We start from the raw sequence: 18,356 nt of genomic DNA on the forward strand, positions 1-18,356 counted from the left end.
AGAACGGGAATACACGAGTTTACACGACTGTACACGACCGACTGACTGCAACTGAAATGAATGACTGATTTGCCATACGTTTTGATATTGTAAATATGAAGAGTTACAGCTATAAAAATATATTAAAAACTGTTATAGTAGTAAACAATACGAATAGATAACTATTAGTATTGTTTGTATGTTTAAAATTTAAATTAAACTATTTAAGTTCTGCAATGAGTTATGAGAAAAGAAATCAAACATTTCTATTGGCGTTTAGTTACTTTGTCTCCAAATTGCTACTTGGAAATGACTGCGCGCCCCGCGCCGAGTGCCGACTTGAGTTGCTCGTATTAAAATGGCGGATGTCCAAAGCTCGGAACGTAAAGTAAAACTAAACAAAAGTGGAAAAGTTATAAAAAAACGTCAACGAAATCCAGAGGGTAAGTGTTAAATCTTCGTATTCGAACGATAAATATCACAGCTTTCATAGAATAACTTTTTCCGATACGTCCTCATAATGTTAACTGTACAATACTATGTTCAATCTTTGTCTCTTACTACATTTTGATACTTATGTAAAGATTTCAAATAGTTTTCTACAATTTTTTGTTGTTGTTTACAACTGTGGTAGATCAAAAATTGTTGTGGTTTCACGCTTTCAATAACAGTCCTGAGAATTTGGATTTATGCAAAGCCAACCTATCTATAAATAAAACCACGTACTTACCTATTATAGTTAATGTGGATACTATTATGGATTATTTAAAAAATACTATACTCATACTAGTAATTGACTTGACTGAGTTTAAACATTAATTGCTTTCGTTTTCAGAGTGGCACAAACAAAAACAAAAACGCTTAAGGATAGCTGGATTAGAGTATATCAATGCAAATGGAAAAACAGTACCTCCAAAACAACCAGGCCCTGACTGCAACTGTCGGAGAAAATGTTTCCAAAAAGTACCTGAAGATATTAGGCTTAAAACGTTTCAGGGCTTCTATACTATGAAAACGCATGATGAACAAAATGCTTACTTGTTTGGCCTCATGAGACAAGTGGATGTAAAAAGAAAAAGAGTAAAATCAAGCAGCCGACGAACATGCACCTTTGAATACTTTGTCAGGGTTAAGGGACGAGAAACACAAGTGTGCCAAACAGCCTTCAAAAACATCCATGCCATTACAGAAAGAAAAGTCAGAGTCCTTTGCAAGAAAATGGACGATGGCGTTATGTTCCCCAGTGACAATAGAGGCAAGAATAGTCATCGCCGAACTGGGGAAGTCCGTTTACCATCTGGAGTAGTTGACCAAATAAAAAATCACATTTATTCTGTAGTACACACTCACAGGCTAAAAGATTTCATCCGATTGGACAAGGTGGCAGGCTTGGAAATCAATATTTCTAAAATGTGGAAAGACTATATAAAAACTTATGATCCAGAGAATATTACAGCAACAATGCCCAAATCAAAAAGGAGTATCGAGGTGACATTGCCATCTGAAACTCTGCCACAGCCCCAACAACAGCAGCCACCACCTCCACCTCAAGACCCTTTTAATGCTACCAGCATCTACCCAGGCAGTGGACACCTTGTAAACATTGCTGAGAATTATTTCCAAAACCACTATCAAACCACAGCATTGACTGCCACTGGCACTCCAACGAACTTTTACCAAACCCAAAATGGAGGACAGAGCATGGGAATAATAGTGCAATCAACTGCAAGACCTGTGCAACCTACAGCATATATTGTGCTGCAGACTAAACAAGAACCCCAAAATTCATATACCCAGCAGCAGCCTACAGAAATTATGCAACAAGAAGATCCTGAGAAAGTAGAAAAAAAAATCAAAAAGGAGAGGAAAAGAGGTCCTCTAGTAAAACAATGGCGGTACACAAACATTTTTCATGATGAGATCAATGGAGCAGCTTTGGCAGCTATAAAAACAAGACTCAGCATGTATTATGCCGAGAGTGATGCTGCTAGAAAAAAGGCCAAGCAGGCTCGACCTCCTGAGGTGGTTCAAGTTCAAACTCAGACCCAACCAGATCAACAAATCAGACCTACTCATACAGTAACAATATACACCTAGAATTAAGATATAATTTACTACAATTTTTACAATTAGACTGATCTGCTATGATGTTTTATTGCTCGAATCAGCTAGAAGTGTATTAGAATTAAGTTTAATCAATCTTATATTATTCTTTAAATCATCAGTACATGCATGCCTTGATTACATTATGAATAATGATACATTAGGATAAAATTTTAGCACTTCATATTTCAGTTGGTACACAGATCTTGTTTTAGAGATAGTATTCTGTAAGCCAATGGTCTGTTTTAGAATTAGAAGAAGCTAATAAGAACCCAGTGTGTCATGTTTTTTAAAATAAAGCAATAATATAATGATAAATTATTTAAGAAATTGATTTGTCTATTGTATTTTTAAATCAAAATTGTATTGAAGTGTCATACATTCTCATACATTATTTACAATTATATTAAATTTAATGCTTTAATGCTAAGATTCGTTTTCTTTGTAAACATTGTAAATGGTGAACCGCGTGTTGCGTGCGCGACTGATGCTCACTAGCGCGATCTTTCCAGTTTCCTTCAAACGTCTACACGCGCGCTTTAACGCGTAAACGAATGCTGTATTACGCGTGATAGTGTTAAGTGTAAAGCCTGCTATTAGTTTTTGTTGAGTAGGCCAACTGGGCTTAGATTTGTATATCTCATTTGGTCCAGCCATCCTGATAAGACACCTTTTTACGATAGAAAATCTGATTATTGGTGTCAATTGTGCATTTGCAGCTTACTGTATCATTGAACAACAATTTATTAAGACCCATTTCTACAAAAACATAAATTGGCGTTGTTTTTTCCTCATCCCGAATATTATGTACTCAAAACAAACAATGTACAATTTCAATGAAAAAAATTCTAGTACAGTATTATTGCCTCTTGTCGTTGCAAAGGGCAAAATACGAAATTTCTCAAATGAAAATGAAATAAAAGGAATGTGTGATTTTTTTTATACTTTTATTGTATACTAAATTACGCGCTCAGGACGCAGACACCCCCAACATCCTTGATCTTCTTCTCTGCTGTCTTGGAGAAAAACTTGGCTTTCACTATGACAGGTTGTTTGGGAAGATTGCCTTTGCCTAACAGCTTGTAATAACCCTGTAACAACAAATAACTACAGTAAATATAACCATGAGAAAAATAAAACTTAAACACACATGCACAGAGAGGCAGCTCTCTATATTAATATTTATTTGTATCCACAATACATATTATTAGTAGTAGAACTCCTTGTGAAAGAGTCCAGGGAACTATTGCCATCTTACCTATTTCTGCTGCCAAGCTGCAATGTCAGCATTACTGTAGCAGCAATACTGTCTGGTTTTGAAAAGTAAGGGTGCTGGTGAAATTACAGGCACATGAGACTTGTCAACTTATGACTCAGGAGACAGGCACAGTGGCAGTGACCCTCAGATCTTTGCAACTTAAAGCTCTGAGTGGCAGTGCAACTGTTATGGACAGGCATGTAGCTTGTCATCAGGCGCACAACTTGTTCGTCCTGTCCCAAGATATTATAAAAAAGAAGAAATAAAAAACATTAACTTGTGATTATGATACCTTTATATTCACAAGAATGTAAGAAACTATATTAAAATGTAAAGAAAAAGTGAAATGTTATTGGATAATAATATTACAATACTTGATGAACAATTATATTAAATTATATTATATTATATTATATAATTATAATATAATTATATTATATAATAATATTACCTGGATTTTTCATATTATGCCCAGAGATAATATTCCACCCCCTGTAGGTTTTTAACCCCCAAAACAAAAAAGAGGGGAATTATAATGATCCCAATTACAATATTTCTGTTATGAGGATAACATAACAGAAATATTGTAATTGGGATCATTGAATAATTGTTTATTATTCTTTTTTTTTTTATTTGACAACATCACATATGTTGCTCTGATCCCAAAGTAAGTAACTAATGCACTTGTGTTATGGAAATCGGAAACAACGACGGTACCACAAACAACCAGACCCGAGACAATATAGAAAAATTAGTTTCTACATTGACCCAGCCAGGGATTGAACCCAGGACCTCAGAGATGGCGACACCATTAAAATCGGTGTGCAAGCTACTCGACCACGGAGGCTGTCAAAAAATAATTCTCTACAAGTAGTTGGAAAGTTAGGATCTGATGATGGAGATGGAGGTGGACTCAGGAACCAAGCTTTATTAAAAGCTGACCCATCAAGTTTATACTCGTTTAGATGAGGCCTTTCTAAAGTTCACTGTTTTGTATTGTGTGTATTTTAAATTTCATATAATATTTACTTTTATTGCAAATACTCACAGCCTTAACAATATTGATGACTGGAACCTTCCCATCTGTGGCATTAGCATACTTAAGGCGGGCCTGCTCTGACACCAGTGTCCACAGCTTGTCAAGGTTCAGCACTGGGCAGAAGATCTTATTTCGCCTCAAGTGGTAGTTCCTCATACCCAGCTGAAAATTAAAAAGATGTAATGATGTAAACAATAAGTAAAAATGGGTTTATCATAATTAAGTAAAGAAATAAGCAATCATAATTTTTTATTGATAATAATGCACATAATCATTAATAGGCCTAATGTCATATCTGTCTGCAAAGTGGATAGACAGCTACAGTGACCCATCAACTCCCATGTTCATGCATACATGAGTGCCGCAATAGCTGAAACCTGCAATTTTTGCAAAAATTGCTCAAACCTGCCATCCACTAACTAAAATATGGCTAAATGACAAAATATTTTTTTGAGATATCATTTAAAGCCATAACCCAATTTTAGAATATTGAATTTATTTAATGATATTTCAGTTATGCATCATTAGGGTAAGGTCCGATAAGTAGAACATGTTAACTGTTTTTAAAAGATACTTTTGTGCTCTACCTTTTGCTTTTTAACTTTTTGACTTAGCCACATTTTAGTTAGTGGACAGTAGAAGCCCTTGTTACATTGTGCCTCTTGCGATTAATTTCTGGGACTCCTTATTATGAAACTTCCTATGCTCCTTGCTGGCATCTGGTGACCAGGTTGTGGATATAATTAAATTGATTTTATTTTACCTTTAACTTATCTAGTTACAAGACCAAATTTTAAATTTTTTTCTTCAACCGTTTCCTTTATTAATATTGTGAAAATATAATGACTTTTTCAAGCAAACAAGATTACATATAAAATGTTATAAAAAAAGTTGTAAAGGAAATCACTGCAATTGAGTCTTGATTGAAAAGAACAATTTTTATAATTACAATACATGTATTACAGTAAATTCCAGGTAACAAGGATTGACAGGGGCATACAGTGAACAATAGATTTTGAAGTACTTCACATGAACAGAAGTTTGTAATTTAGCTACAAACTTACAATTGAATTATTTATTGAATTACAATTTAATTTTGGAGTAGTTTTCAATCATCAACTAGATTTTGCTCAACACTGCTTCTAATAATTCATGCTGAAAAGCAATTGTTACTAAGATAGTCAAGCGAGAATTTGTGGGAACACGCTAATTTTGCAGTTATTTAAACAATGGTAACTGTGTGAACAATAGACAACCAATTATATACATACTGTAACATGAACTTACCTTGCCAAAATATCCAGGATGGTATTTGTCCATGTTAATTCTGTGGTGATGCTCACCACCGGCGTTACCGCGACCACCAGGATGCTTACGGTGCTTGCCTGAAAGTCATTACAACATATATTAAAGTCTCATAATAAAGAAAACGTCAAACTCTCCTTCTATAGGTTAGAATTGTTGACATGCTTATTTTATTGCGAAAATACAGATTCCAATTGTAATTTGGCACAGAAACTTACCGATACGACCGTGACCATGGCTCACATGTCCTCTCAGCTTCCTGGTCTTCTTTTTGGATGTGGCCTGAGGGATGATAAATAATTTTATTGTTGGTTCCAAAATATGCCACCGAAAAATAATGTGGTAACAAACATCACAAGGACTTATTATCCGTAAAGCTCTAAAGAAATTAGCATTACAATTTAGGATTACACCTATAAAAACAGATAAATTCAAAAGAATTTAGCACTAACCATATTTTCGGCTTCCGTCAACTTTTACAAAAAGACAGAAAGAGACGGGACGTGCATACTGCTGTCAATGTCAAAGTTGTCAAACATACGTGGTGCCCACAAATTAGAAAGATGTGGTGCCGCATGCCTTGTTTTTATTCAGTTATGGTATCATAACCACAAACTACTAATGGTAACAAACTAGAGTATGGTATTATAACCACAAACTACTATTGGTAACAAACTGGAAAAAAATGTAACAATAATGGTGAATTAAAATAATTCACAATAATAATGTTCACAATGTGAATCCGTCTTAAATATTCACCCCGGAACATTTTTGCCTGTATTGACTTTTTTTATTAGGATTTTTGGCTTGGATACAAGTGCTTTGAGCCATGTCTCCATTTAGTTTTCGGGATCTTTAATAAATATATCCTATTATGTTTTAATTTACTTATAGAATGGCAAAAACTTTATTTTTTTAAATTTTTGGTTGTTTAAATAGTCTTATAAGCAGCGGGAGTCATTATTTATGTTTTCACTTTCATTTAATTAATTTAGTTCACATGCTAATAAATTAAAAGACGTTGATCTTTGAACACGGGTTAGTAGATATTTCTTTTTGTATGCTCCCACACCATTCACCTTTTATGTCTTGAACCTTTCTTCATGCTTCCTTCAGAAACTATTCTATAATGTCCATAATTGTCTTAATTGAAAATTTTAAATCTCATAGTCTTTTTTTTCCATCATCTAAGTAGTCCTTTCAATTCAAATTTCCGCCATTTGTTAGTAACTGCCAGTATTGTGTTTTAGTGATATGGATACAGTCGAGTCGTGAAAGTCCTTTTTGAAAAATTCATATTTGTCCATTGACTTACAAATAAATGGACGACGGGTCTAATACAAAAACCACGAAAAAAATGTCCCAAGTCAACCTATTCGAAATTTAAATTGTAATGTCATCGCAGTATCGCGCTGTCAGTCGAACAAATGAAGACTAAAGCGGAGTTTGGCGCTCTGTATACGATTTTAGCGCCTTACAAGTGCGGACACTTTTTAGCGCGGACCCGACGTCCATATAATTGTAAGTCAATGTATTTGTCCAAATATTTTTCCTATATTTTTCCATATTTGACCGTTGTCAAAAATTAAAAATACTCTAATGTATTCCGAACTCTACTCAATGTTCTAGTCACGACTTGAGTATGATTTAAAGCACTAAAAATTATACTCAAGTCCTTGCTATTGGGGTCGTATTTCCAGTGCTTGAAATCATACTCAAGTCCTGAATTGAGCATTGTGTAGAGTTCTGGAATACGACTCTAGACTTTTTCCATCCTCTATGAAGAAGATACTGAACGAAGTAGAGCCATTGTGAAATAAGATTTTTTTTTATCAAGGATTCTTTTTTTGCTGTTTCGTTGTTGCTGTATTTCGCCGTTCATGTTATAAGTATCTCGTTTTACTTTATCTTCCTGTAGCCCATTTTAACCATACAATTTTATTTTATAATTCACACTAAATAAAACTTCCAAAGATATATTATATGTAAACGTAGAACATGATATGAGCCTTCTAATAATATTTTTACAAATTTTCAGATGTTATTCCGGAATAATTTCCACTATTTGGAATTTTTCGGAAAATTGATATGGACGAACATTTTAATGAGTATAGGTCTTAGAGGATGGAAAAACATAAAGGACGTTATAGGTACTGATATTTTTTCAATATTTTTCCTCTAATATTCCACATTTAACGTTGACACCCAACAACAAGTGGTGTGGTGGGTTGATGGAGGTTTTTAATTCACGTTATAATAAAATTTCAAAACATTTATTTCAATTAAATGAGTCTTCTATATTACATTTTTAGGGAATTTTTCCGTGTATACCTAACAGTACCCAATAAGGAAACAAGTCAAAAACCTTGTAAGTGGCTGGAATTCTAACTGCGAAAAGCCAAGAAAAATAATCGAACACTCCCAGTACAACTCACTCTCCCGATTCATATTCATTTCATTCTATAAGTAAAAATCATTCAATTAATCGTTCAGTGTCGTTCTGGAAAATGGTTGGATTGTGTGTTGAAGCTATTTCTGACACGTATTTTGCTAAAAATCATAATTAATCTCTGAAAACTGTACAATGTCATTGTGTAAATAGCGTTATATTAATAGGGTCATCGCATATTTGTCAAAATGGAGTTCCGCGAGACGCTGCTAGCTGCTCAACGAAATCAACAACAGAAATCATCTGTGAGTTCATTTCTACTGGTTTATTTCTTTTTCTTATGGTTTTTCAAGTTCCTTTAAAACTTGGTCGGTTTTAGTATCATCTCGAAATTTGTCATTAGCATCTATAAAAATGAGGCAATTTCTTTGTTTGTAAATCTAGACTGAAAATTTCCACAGTACTTTTACTCTTGGCTCACCTTGTGCTCATGGCGATTATGTTTTAGGAAAATCAGTACTACAAGGCTAAGTTTGACCCTCCCAAAAAGGAGCAGAAGACCAAAGATAGGTTGTCTGCAAACATTCAGAAGTTTTTGGCTAAGAAAGATGAGGAGGAAAGACAGAAGAAAATGGAGGCCCAGCGCAAGAGGGAGGAACTCTTAGCTATGCGCGATCCGAAGGCCATGCGAAAGATCCAAAAGTCTTTGAAAGTAATAAAATCTGCTAACAAGTCTGTAATTGAAGATGCTGTGGATCGTGAACACACTGCCATCACACTTGCAGGGCCTGACCAACCTGACCAAGATGACTATGGTTATGAGTCGCAAGAAGCAGCTGCTCTCTATGCGAAAATGATGCAAAAGTACAGCAAATTACCTGATGAACCTAAATTCCCCACTGGACGTAAGTGTTATTTTTTATTAATCACTCCAGTCCATTTTTGTAACACCTGCGGAACATTACAACTTAATGGGAATAATACAAATAAATTCAACCAATGGGTTTTTGATATGAATACCAAACTGATAAGGATGGCACACCCATGGATTCTAAAAGTTAACAATTGTAAATGCAGCTTATACATATGTATATGGGAAGTGGTGTTTAACATGTTCACAGTTCATGACTCCATCTGGAGTTTCAGATTGGCTTCAACCGTAAGTCATTCACATTATATGGGGTCGCAACTACATACTACTTCAATGTCAAATATTTTGATTGCACTTAATTTTTTTAAACTTGTGAATTGGGTAGTCTTTTAAAGTGTAATTTTTCAAAAATAATAATATAATTTGGATATATAAATAATTATATAAAAAATACGTAATATATAAAAATATTAAATATATGAAAAAATTTTTGATAAATTTTATTAGTTTTTATGGAAAACTCGCCCTTGACCAAAAAATTGGCCATGACAAAATAGTTTTCACAAAAAAAGACTTAATGGTTCCTAAGATAGTTTCCTCGTATCTTCTATGGTTTCGGATTTCCCTATACCATCCTATTTAAAAAAAACACTGCATAATGTAGAGTAAAAGACAAAACTAACTCTATTTCAGACAAATTCCGGTGGACTTGCGGGGTTGATTTCGGCCTTTATGGCCCCAGTGTAAATGCGTGTGACAGTGTTAATAAAATAGAGATTAAATGAGCTATTGTGCACCACAAGTATTATAATTATAGCCCTCCCTCACACTCGTTCGTGACTCATCAGTCTTAATTGAGTTTATTGCTGTGTAACTTGAAACAGTTCTAGGTATCTTTTGGAAAAATATCCAGAATACAGATACAGATAACCTTGTAGATGTAGACAAATTAGTTAACAATAGTTTCAATATTTTTAGTGTGAAAAATAAATAATATAGGAAATTAACCTATTTTTCAGGATTTAAATCGCGTATATTTGTTTTTTTTGTTCATGTGTAACAATCGCGAAAACCTAAGAACTCGATAAATAAATAATAATAGGAAATGAAACTATTTATCCGGATTTAAATCGCGTATATTTGTTTTTTCAAACAATCCGACGTTTCCGAAATCCGGAAAAATAGTTACATTTCCTATGTGTAACAATCGCAAAAACCTATTCTATTCTAAATGTTTTGTCTCATACATGTTGGGACTGTTTGCCACTATATTGCCTACCTATTACGACCTATATGACCTATACTGTAAACAAAGCACACATTACATTTTCCTACATTAGGAGATAAAAAATAAAATGTATATTTCTCCATACAAAAAAAAAATTTTTCTTTCCCGAAACTATCAACTTTTCAAGAAATTATACAAGAATAAAAGTTGTTAGGAATGTTATTATCTATCATATAAAAAAAGTTGGCTCGATACTCCACAAGTTATTCCCATGTCCAAGAATTATCAATTTGGGCCCACTATGCCGCGTCTCACAGTAACTGCCACGCGATAGCATTCATACTTCTCAGTCGTACTCAAAACTGCTGACTCTAGCTTCACTCACACTTACAGGGTCCCTACATAATCCCACCACTAATCTATGTCCACTTTTAAAGGGTTCCTACATGTACATACAGTTGTGTTGTGTGTATATTAGATAATCATCTTTGGAACCCCTAAGGGTACAAGCACCAGTGATTAAGTAACTGGCTTAAAATATTAATTCAGTACCTTAAATATAACCACTGGCTAAACCTACACTCACTAGTAGGATGTAATTTGCGGATGACTGTGACTATAGTATGCCTTGTTTAAAAACTATTATGGTATGACAAGAAAAGAGCAAGTTTTATTAAATTTATGTGTGTTGGTGTTCATTTTTAACAAACAGTAGGCTATTCATGAAAACGTGTTATCTACTGCTTATGTTGATTTCATTAAAACAAAATAAACATTTTCAATTACTCAAACTATTTATTTGATTGATTACAGACAGCTCAGTAAAGAAAGATTTAAATGGCACTAGAGAGAGAGTAAAACACGCTCTGCAGCATGAAGAAGAACCTCAGCCTCATAAACGAAAGCGAAGGACTGATAATAATGGAGGTCAGTTTATTAACGTTCTGTAACAATTTGAAGTTTGTTATATTTAATGGTAGCTTATGCCATTATTATGTGAAGTCATAAATTACCGTAACACTTGTATCCAACCACACATTTTGATTTTCAAAAATTTCAATTTTTAGAGAGAGAAACTACACCTCCAATGAAATATGAACCAGAAAAGAAAAAAGAGGAAAAACCTAAGATCCGAAGACCAATGCCTCCGCCAATGGATTTCAATCAGCTTCTTAAGCTTGCTGAGCAAAAAAAGACAGAACCTGTTGAAGTTGCTCCAAAAAAACTGGTCACAGAATCGGCAGAACCAGAAAGGTTGATGACAAAGAAGCAAAAAAGAGAGTATGAGGAAGAGATGGCAAGGAGACAAAGACGTCAGGAAAGAATAGAGGCAGAAAAAGACGGAAGAAAAAGTAAGCCAAAGTCCAGAATTGTGGCCTAAAATTTTTTCAAGATGCTATAAAGCTTTTTTTTCAATTGGGTTTCTGTTCATGAGTTATGTTCAAGTTTTGTTTGATTTTGTGTGTATTCTTAATCTAATAAATGCATGACTTTTAATGTCTATTTCCTTTATTTTCAGTACAAAAAGACGATAGGCCACCTGAAAGGGAAAAAAAACCGGAGTCTGGTGGTTTTGGGAGAATTCCAAAAATTGGCGAGAAAACCAATGTCACCAGACATAGTAGTCCAAAAGCATATGATAAGGAGAGAGAAAGGGATAGGCACGAGAAAGAGAGAGCTGCAAGGCAGAAAGAGAAGGACAGAGCAATTAGAGAGAAGGAAAAAGAGATTTTAGACAGAGAACAAGCAGAACGCGAAAGAATCAAACTGGACAAAGAGAGGCTTGACAGGCTAAAAGCAGAAAGGGATAGAATAGACAGAGAAATGGAAAGGCTGAACAGGGACAGAGAAAAACTGGATAAGACGAAATCAAAATTAGATTCAAAAATATTGGACAGGAAACCAGTTGACAAAGTTGTAGATAAATCTAAGCTGAGTTCAAAAGACTCAGTGCGGCCAGAGTTGAAGAAGAGCATAGATTTGAAAAGTCAGAATACTTATAGGATAGATAAGAATTCCAATGAGAAGAAACTTCTCCCTGGTAAAAGTGATAATACTAGATACTTAAATGGTCATAGCTCTCAAGCAAAACCTGTGCCAAAACAAATACTACAAAAAGACGGAGCCTTATTGACGAAAAAGGTTAATTTATCTATGAAAATGAATGGGCATGTTAGACCAGAAAATGAGAAACGGCTTCCAGATATAAAAGGAGTGCCTGGTAAAAGACCTGATGACAGACGAATAGCACCCCAAGCAGGGCCGAGCAAGCCCAAGATCTCAAATAATTTTGACTTTGATAAACATGTAAGCTCTATAAAGAGCAAACAGTTTCCGCCTGAAGATGTAAAGAGAAAACAACAAATTCATGATAGGAAAAAAGCCAGACGTAAGTATTATTACATTCAGTCTGTTTGCCCTGAAGTTCTTCCTTTACTACATTTTGTGTAACCATTGCCTAAGTTTAATAGAGAGGAAAGCTCCACCTGTAACAGACAATTAAAACTAAGATAATGAGATCACCCCAAACATGCAACTATTTTAATTTTTACCAGTAAGGATAGCTTAGATACGTAAAACAGCGTCAAAATTATCTGAAAATTCCTCTCCTGCTCTGTTTATCTTGACGTTAACTGCACAAGTCCAATATTTCAGGTCCTACTTGAACATATTTTAAAGATAATTTTGTTCCCAGGGCGCTTGGAGTCTGATGACGAGTATGACTCAGAGATGGACGACTTCATAGATGACGGTGACGAGAACATGGATTACTCCAGACACATCAAAGAGATATTCGGTTATGACAAATCCAAGTAAGTGACGTTTTAATGTTAATCTGTTGGATTAATCAAATTCGTACTGACTTTCGGCGTTACAATCTTTATCGCCCTTCTATTTCTTTCTTTTGTCAAGGACGTTAGGTTCAAATTAAATGTATAGAGTCAATTTCAATGGTACAGTGTATGGTTTTGTACACAGTATAATAAGATACGACGCCGTACAAACGTAGCAGCGCGGCTTGTATGTATTCACGCCCACCGCGCCTTATATCGTGGTGCAAGGCGCACGCGCCTTTTATTATAAAATTGAAACGTTTACGCGGTGACAAAAATAAAATAAAATGTAGTAGACATTGATTATTGTTGTATTTATGGTTGTATGAACAAGAGTGCCCAATTTCAGAATAGTACAGCATTTAATTTTTATTTCATAATCATACTCTCACAATCGAGATTCTATTCCGCGATCCTGGTATAAAAATATCAATATGCAAGTGCTGCATTGTACAAAGGTTATTTCAATAAAGCACGACAATACTGTGATGAATACCAACAATTTTTCAAATATATTTACAACTACAATAATATTGTGACAACCCTACCCTCCAAGCGACATGTATACACATTGACGCGCCGAGTTGGACCACTTGTCTTATTAATATGATACTATGGTATTACTGTACAGCAGGTGTACTCCACAACGATTTTGTCAGAATAATAAGGAGTGCAGTGCCTCTACCACGAGTTTACCATGACAGTTGTCGCTAGCGACTGCGTAAAATACTTTTATATGGCAAATTGTACAGCGCCCCTAGAGGTCACAAAAAGAAACAATATTTCTATTCTATTTTTGCGTTTCTGGCTTCTCTTGAAGAATTTTGCCAATGTCAAGTCAGTCATGGGAGTTTACCTTATATTATGGAAACCAAAGGACATGTTATATTGACTTATATAAATCAGACGTTATATGATGCATTTATACGTTGAAAATATAAGCATTTTATTGTCTTTGTTTAACTACTGCGTGCCGTCATAAGCCAAAAGAGAGCAGTACATTGATTTATGTCAAACCCGCGAATCAAAAGTACGTAACATCATCCTAAATGCCAACTGTCCTCATTTTATCATTTTTGGAGTACCCTTTGACATCCGTGTCCTGTTGTCAAAGGGAAGTACATGAAATGTTAAAACCAATGTTTGGCCAAATGTTTTATTGAATTATTCGCATGAATTCTAATAAATTTGGACAAAAATATTGACAGTGAGAACAATTAGTATTGATTAAAATGCGTCGCTGCGGCATTAAGGGGTGCGGCAGTAGAAAGGGCGGAAATCAACCGAATGTGGTTTTTTTGTCTATAAATCATACAAAATAGCCCAAATATCTCATGTAATTAGACTTATTTAAGTAGTTTATTCAAAAGTCTTGCCGAATTTTGCTTTGGTTACTTTATATTGCCTGTTTGTTAGTATATTTTGAAGATTGTTGATAACGATTATTTTGAGAGTTCTTGTAAGCAGACATATTATCGATATTCTGTTATTAAAACAATTCATTACGAGGCGTAATGTAAATATATAATAATAAAAATAGGATTGCCGAACATAAGCATTGGATCAAGTATCACTTTCGTTTGTTCGCTCCATTTTGAAGAGTCAAATTTTAATAGATCTTTGAATGTAACTAGATTATTGTCGTTTTTATTGGTAAATAATTTTATATTTAATTTTGAGTAAACAAGAGACATTGCTAGGCATTCTCAGTTCCTTAAGGCTCAACTCACACTGGCGCAGCGTCAAAGCGTCGCGTCCTGTTTTTCAATTACAACGCTTGGCGAAGCCGCACGGCAGCATCCGTCGACGCCAGTTTCCATATTTGCATAACACAAATTAGTATCTTAATTATGGGGTAAATAGAGATGAATATACTATAGGCGAAAAACATGACGCGTCGCGACGCTTCGACTCTGCGCCAGTGTAAGTTGAGCCTAAAACCATCCACTCGTTTTCAATTTTTTCCCCGCTGACAACTCTAACATTATATAACGAGTATTAGATGCATTGACGTCATAATTATTGGCGCCCAATAATAAATAGCAGCAACTGCAATAACTTGTTCTTCATCCATATAGTTTCAATGTAAATGATAACTGACGGCGACCAACGTGTGGGCAGCTACACAAAACTCATCTACAATGGCCGTTTGTAATGCTCTTTTTCAAACTTGTCGAGCGTGTAGACAGCAGCACTAGCTGTATATCAATTTGCTGTATGTCTTGCAGCAAACCGTGTCAGAAGCTATGCCAACTAAGCCACGGAACGAACTAGCGGACCTTATGAATTTTCCTCACTTTATGAGTGAAGAAATAGATTTCTGACAGGTGGCGCTACGGCAAAAAAGTATGAAAAACTAAAAACAAAGATCTGCAACAAGCACTTAGAAAAATTCGTAAGGTCCACTAGTTCGTTCCGTGGCTTAGTTGGCATAGTGTCTGTCACGGTTGACTGGAAGACGTTGGTTCGAATCCAGCCGGATCGTAGCAATTTTTTGTAACTGTTCGATCTTTAAGAAACTAGTGGAGTAATTTCACAAAAATAATTGAATATCATGGTGAACATCGTCACATTCAATCGTAACTTAAAAATTACAGACAAAGTAATTTAAAAATGTGTGTTAATATGTATAATAAAATGCCGCTCAAGATTAAACTATTAGACTCGTGATTGTTTATAACGAAGTTATGTAAGTGATTAAATAATAATATTTTTTATGACAGGAAAGAAGATGTAAAATTTTATGTTGATTTTAATAATTCTTGGCAAATTTAATTTGTAACTTGTGACATTTTTATTGTTGTGGTAGTTTAATATATGGTTATGTAATATAACATGTTTGTACTGAATCTGTCTCGTGCGTTGTGCTACATCTTCTGTTATACCATGTTTTAGGCAAATGAACTTACCTATTATTAATATTATATCTGACTTTATAATTATCGATAATGTTATTACAATTATATAAGTAATTTTATTTATTTCAAAAATTAAATGGAAGTGTTAGACTCACCTAAATCAAAATCACTGATATTAATTATATACCCATATATAAATACAAAACAGCTTAAACTATTTCGTAATTTGTGAGCATTTATAAATGCAAAATAATAAATTCAAAATCTCATATCTATCATCCCGGATATTCCCATATGACAATGAATATTGATCTACTTTGATTAAACATTTTAATCATGCTTTGATTACAGTAAACTAAACAAATTACAAATAAAACAAAAAAGAAACAGTTTCAACATTCAAGCCATACATTTGCATGTCGGTATTGACACTTCTCGATGATTATGGTACAACACTAAAGAAATCCGCCATTTGTGGTGGACTTTTTTTTGGTTTAGTTAGGGACGTTTATTCTGTACATAGGGCAGCTCCTTTCCTTTATTTTTATCCATCCAGTAAGGAGTTTACACAACAACATTTTGTACACAAATATTTTACGCAGTCACTAGCGATAATTGTCACTGTCAAAAGTCAACGAATCATTTATTCCATAGCTACTTGAGTGTCCTTAAACTCGCCAATGTGGGTGACAAAGCAGCTACACAGTTATGGCACACAGGACACATAACAAGCATTTGGGGGAAAACAAGCGCTTACGACCAACGGAAACGGAGTGGCCAATTGTACAAGTTTGATAGAAAATGGGAAAGGAATGCCAGAAAAAAAAGAGCAAGTTGGAAACTTGTCCAGTCGTACTACAGGCGGATTATTTTAGAAAAATATTACTTCAATTACACTATGTCACTACAACTACAATTTATGGATGCACGTAAGAGGCCTCTCCGCACAACGCACCTTACATCACGCAAATCCTATCACCACGATGGCGAGCATTATAGTTTATGCCATCGATATGATAAGAATACGCAATTCATTGCTCCATATAAAAGTATTATTGATTTAATAGTGTAAAACGCTAGAATTTTTAGTTAGAATTTCTTTATTTCGGTGTTTTTGTGTTTAGCATCTTCTGAAGACTAACACCTTTTGTACTCTAAAAATTGATACCTACGTGTTGAGTAAATACTTTGCAGATATCGGGACTTGGATGATGAGGACGATCCGAGGATGGAGTCCAGTTTCGTGCAGCAACAACGCGAAGAATTTATTAGCAAGAAAATTGGTATGTTATTTTATTTTGTAAAATATTTTCCACACCAATTTTTTTTTTATTATGTATACTTAATACTGTGGTGCTTACGTAAAGCAGTGGTTAAATATTAATTTATTCTTTCACGTTTGTAAACAAGTTCTAACAAAACTTTGCGATATTTATTCAGTTGGTGATCATACTCATGATGACAAACACGTTTCTCATTACGAAATAGAATATTGGCTCCCCGTACAAATATTGGGTAGGCGGCGCAAACTTTATGTGGAAAACAATATGTGGTGTGTTTATAATAGTTTATATACATAAGTCTAAATAAATATGGTACTATTGAAATCTTTTTTAAACGATGTATGAATTAAATTAAAAATACTTATCATTTGAAATGGCAGTGATTTCTGGTAAACTAGAAGCCTTTTAACACCGTAACAATTTAATTACAGGTATAATGGAGGATCTAGAGGACATGAGGCTAGAGGCTCTGGAGAAGAAAAAGAAGAAAAAACGTAGACTTAGCGACGACTGATCAACAGCCGGCAACCTTCGCATCACTGTGGACCAAGATTATTTACAAATTGTGGATTATGTAACAGACCATTGTTTATTTGTCTGACAGTTCATCTAACCCTGACAATGATTTATGCTGTATTTTATATTTGCGGCGTTTGGTTAATTTGACATGAATAGCAATCTTAAGTAATCTTTATGACACTAATGAAAACTCTAACTGGTAATGTGGCTAACAAGTAGTAAGCGTAAAAATAATGTGCAGTACTTCTCCTAGAGCGTTTAAATATTATTAATAAAATGGACAAAATCATAAATATTATTATATTTGGGTATAGAAAAAACAGGAAGATTTTCAAATTTATTATAGACAAAAAATAGATAATTGAAAAAGAAACAATAAAAAATGCTATTGCAGACCTGGTAAAGGGCGCCTTCAAATTCGACGCTTATAGAAGCACCACTGTGACGCTGCAGCCGCGCCACACCACTAATATTTAGTAGCGCCGTCGTGACACGTGGGCGTCACTTTTGCATTAAGTGAACTATACATTACTGACTACATACATCCATACGCGCCACTGCAGCGCTTTTACAAGCGTCTGATTTAAAGGCACCCTACGATAATTTTGCAGGCTATTACTTGTACGTCATGTAATTTCAGTTTAAATATGTTCTTCGTTTAACGTGTATGAGGTATGATTCAATTCTTTT

General features: G+C 34.5%; 3 protein-coding genes across 3 annotated transcripts; 2 read left to right on the forward strand and 1 right to left on the reverse strand.

Moving 5' to 3' along the window:
* The first annotated feature begins 294 nt into the window (after window positions 1–294).
* Window positions 295–2,577, forward strand: LOC113235262. Its single transcript, XM_026470906.1, has 2 exons — window positions 295–422; window positions 815–2,577. Exons 1-2 carry the CDS (start codon window positions 338–340, stop codon window positions 2,074–2,076), a joined length of 1,347 nt encoding a protein of 448 aa, XP_026326691.1. The 5' UTR covers window positions 295–337; the 3' UTR covers window positions 2,077–2,577.
* A 433-nt stretch (window positions 2,578–3,010) lies between these two features.
* LOC113235173 (60S ribosomal protein L27a) lies at window positions 3,011–6,215 on the reverse strand. The gene is made up of 5 exons (XM_026470784.1): window positions 6,137–6,215; window positions 5,903–5,966; window positions 5,667–5,764; window positions 4,389–4,541; window positions 3,011–3,173 (listed from the first exon to the last, which is right to left on the reverse strand). The coding sequence occupies exons 1-5, from the start codon at window positions 6,137–6,139 to the stop codon at window positions 3,045–3,047; spliced, it is 447 nt and encodes a 148-aa protein (XP_026326569.1). The 5' UTR covers window positions 6,140–6,215; the 3' UTR covers window positions 3,011–3,044.
* A 1,968-nt stretch (window positions 6,216–8,183) lies between these two features.
* On the forward strand, window positions 8,184–17,916 carry LOC113235166 (protein SPT2 homolog). The gene is made up of 8 exons (XM_026470775.1): window positions 8,184–8,378; window positions 8,582–8,978; window positions 10,986–11,099; window positions 11,240–11,524; window positions 11,692–12,561; window positions 12,868–12,985; window positions 17,059–17,147; window positions 17,579–17,916. Exons 1-8 carry the CDS (start codon window positions 8,322–8,324, stop codon window positions 17,659–17,661), a joined length of 2,013 nt encoding a protein of 670 aa, XP_026326560.1. The 5' UTR covers window positions 8,184–8,321; the 3' UTR covers window positions 17,662–17,916.
* The last annotated feature ends 440 nt before the right edge of the window (window positions 17,917–18,356 follow it).

This window comes from Hyposmocoma kahamanoa, unplaced genomic scaffold, assembly GCF_003589595.1.
Source record: "Hyposmocoma kahamanoa isolate Upper Pololo Valley unplaced genomic scaffold, ASM358959v1 87, whole genome shotgun sequence".
In the NCBI taxonomy this organism is placed as follows: Eukaryota; Metazoa; Arthropoda; class Insecta; order Lepidoptera; family Cosmopterigidae; genus Hyposmocoma; species Hyposmocoma kahamanoa.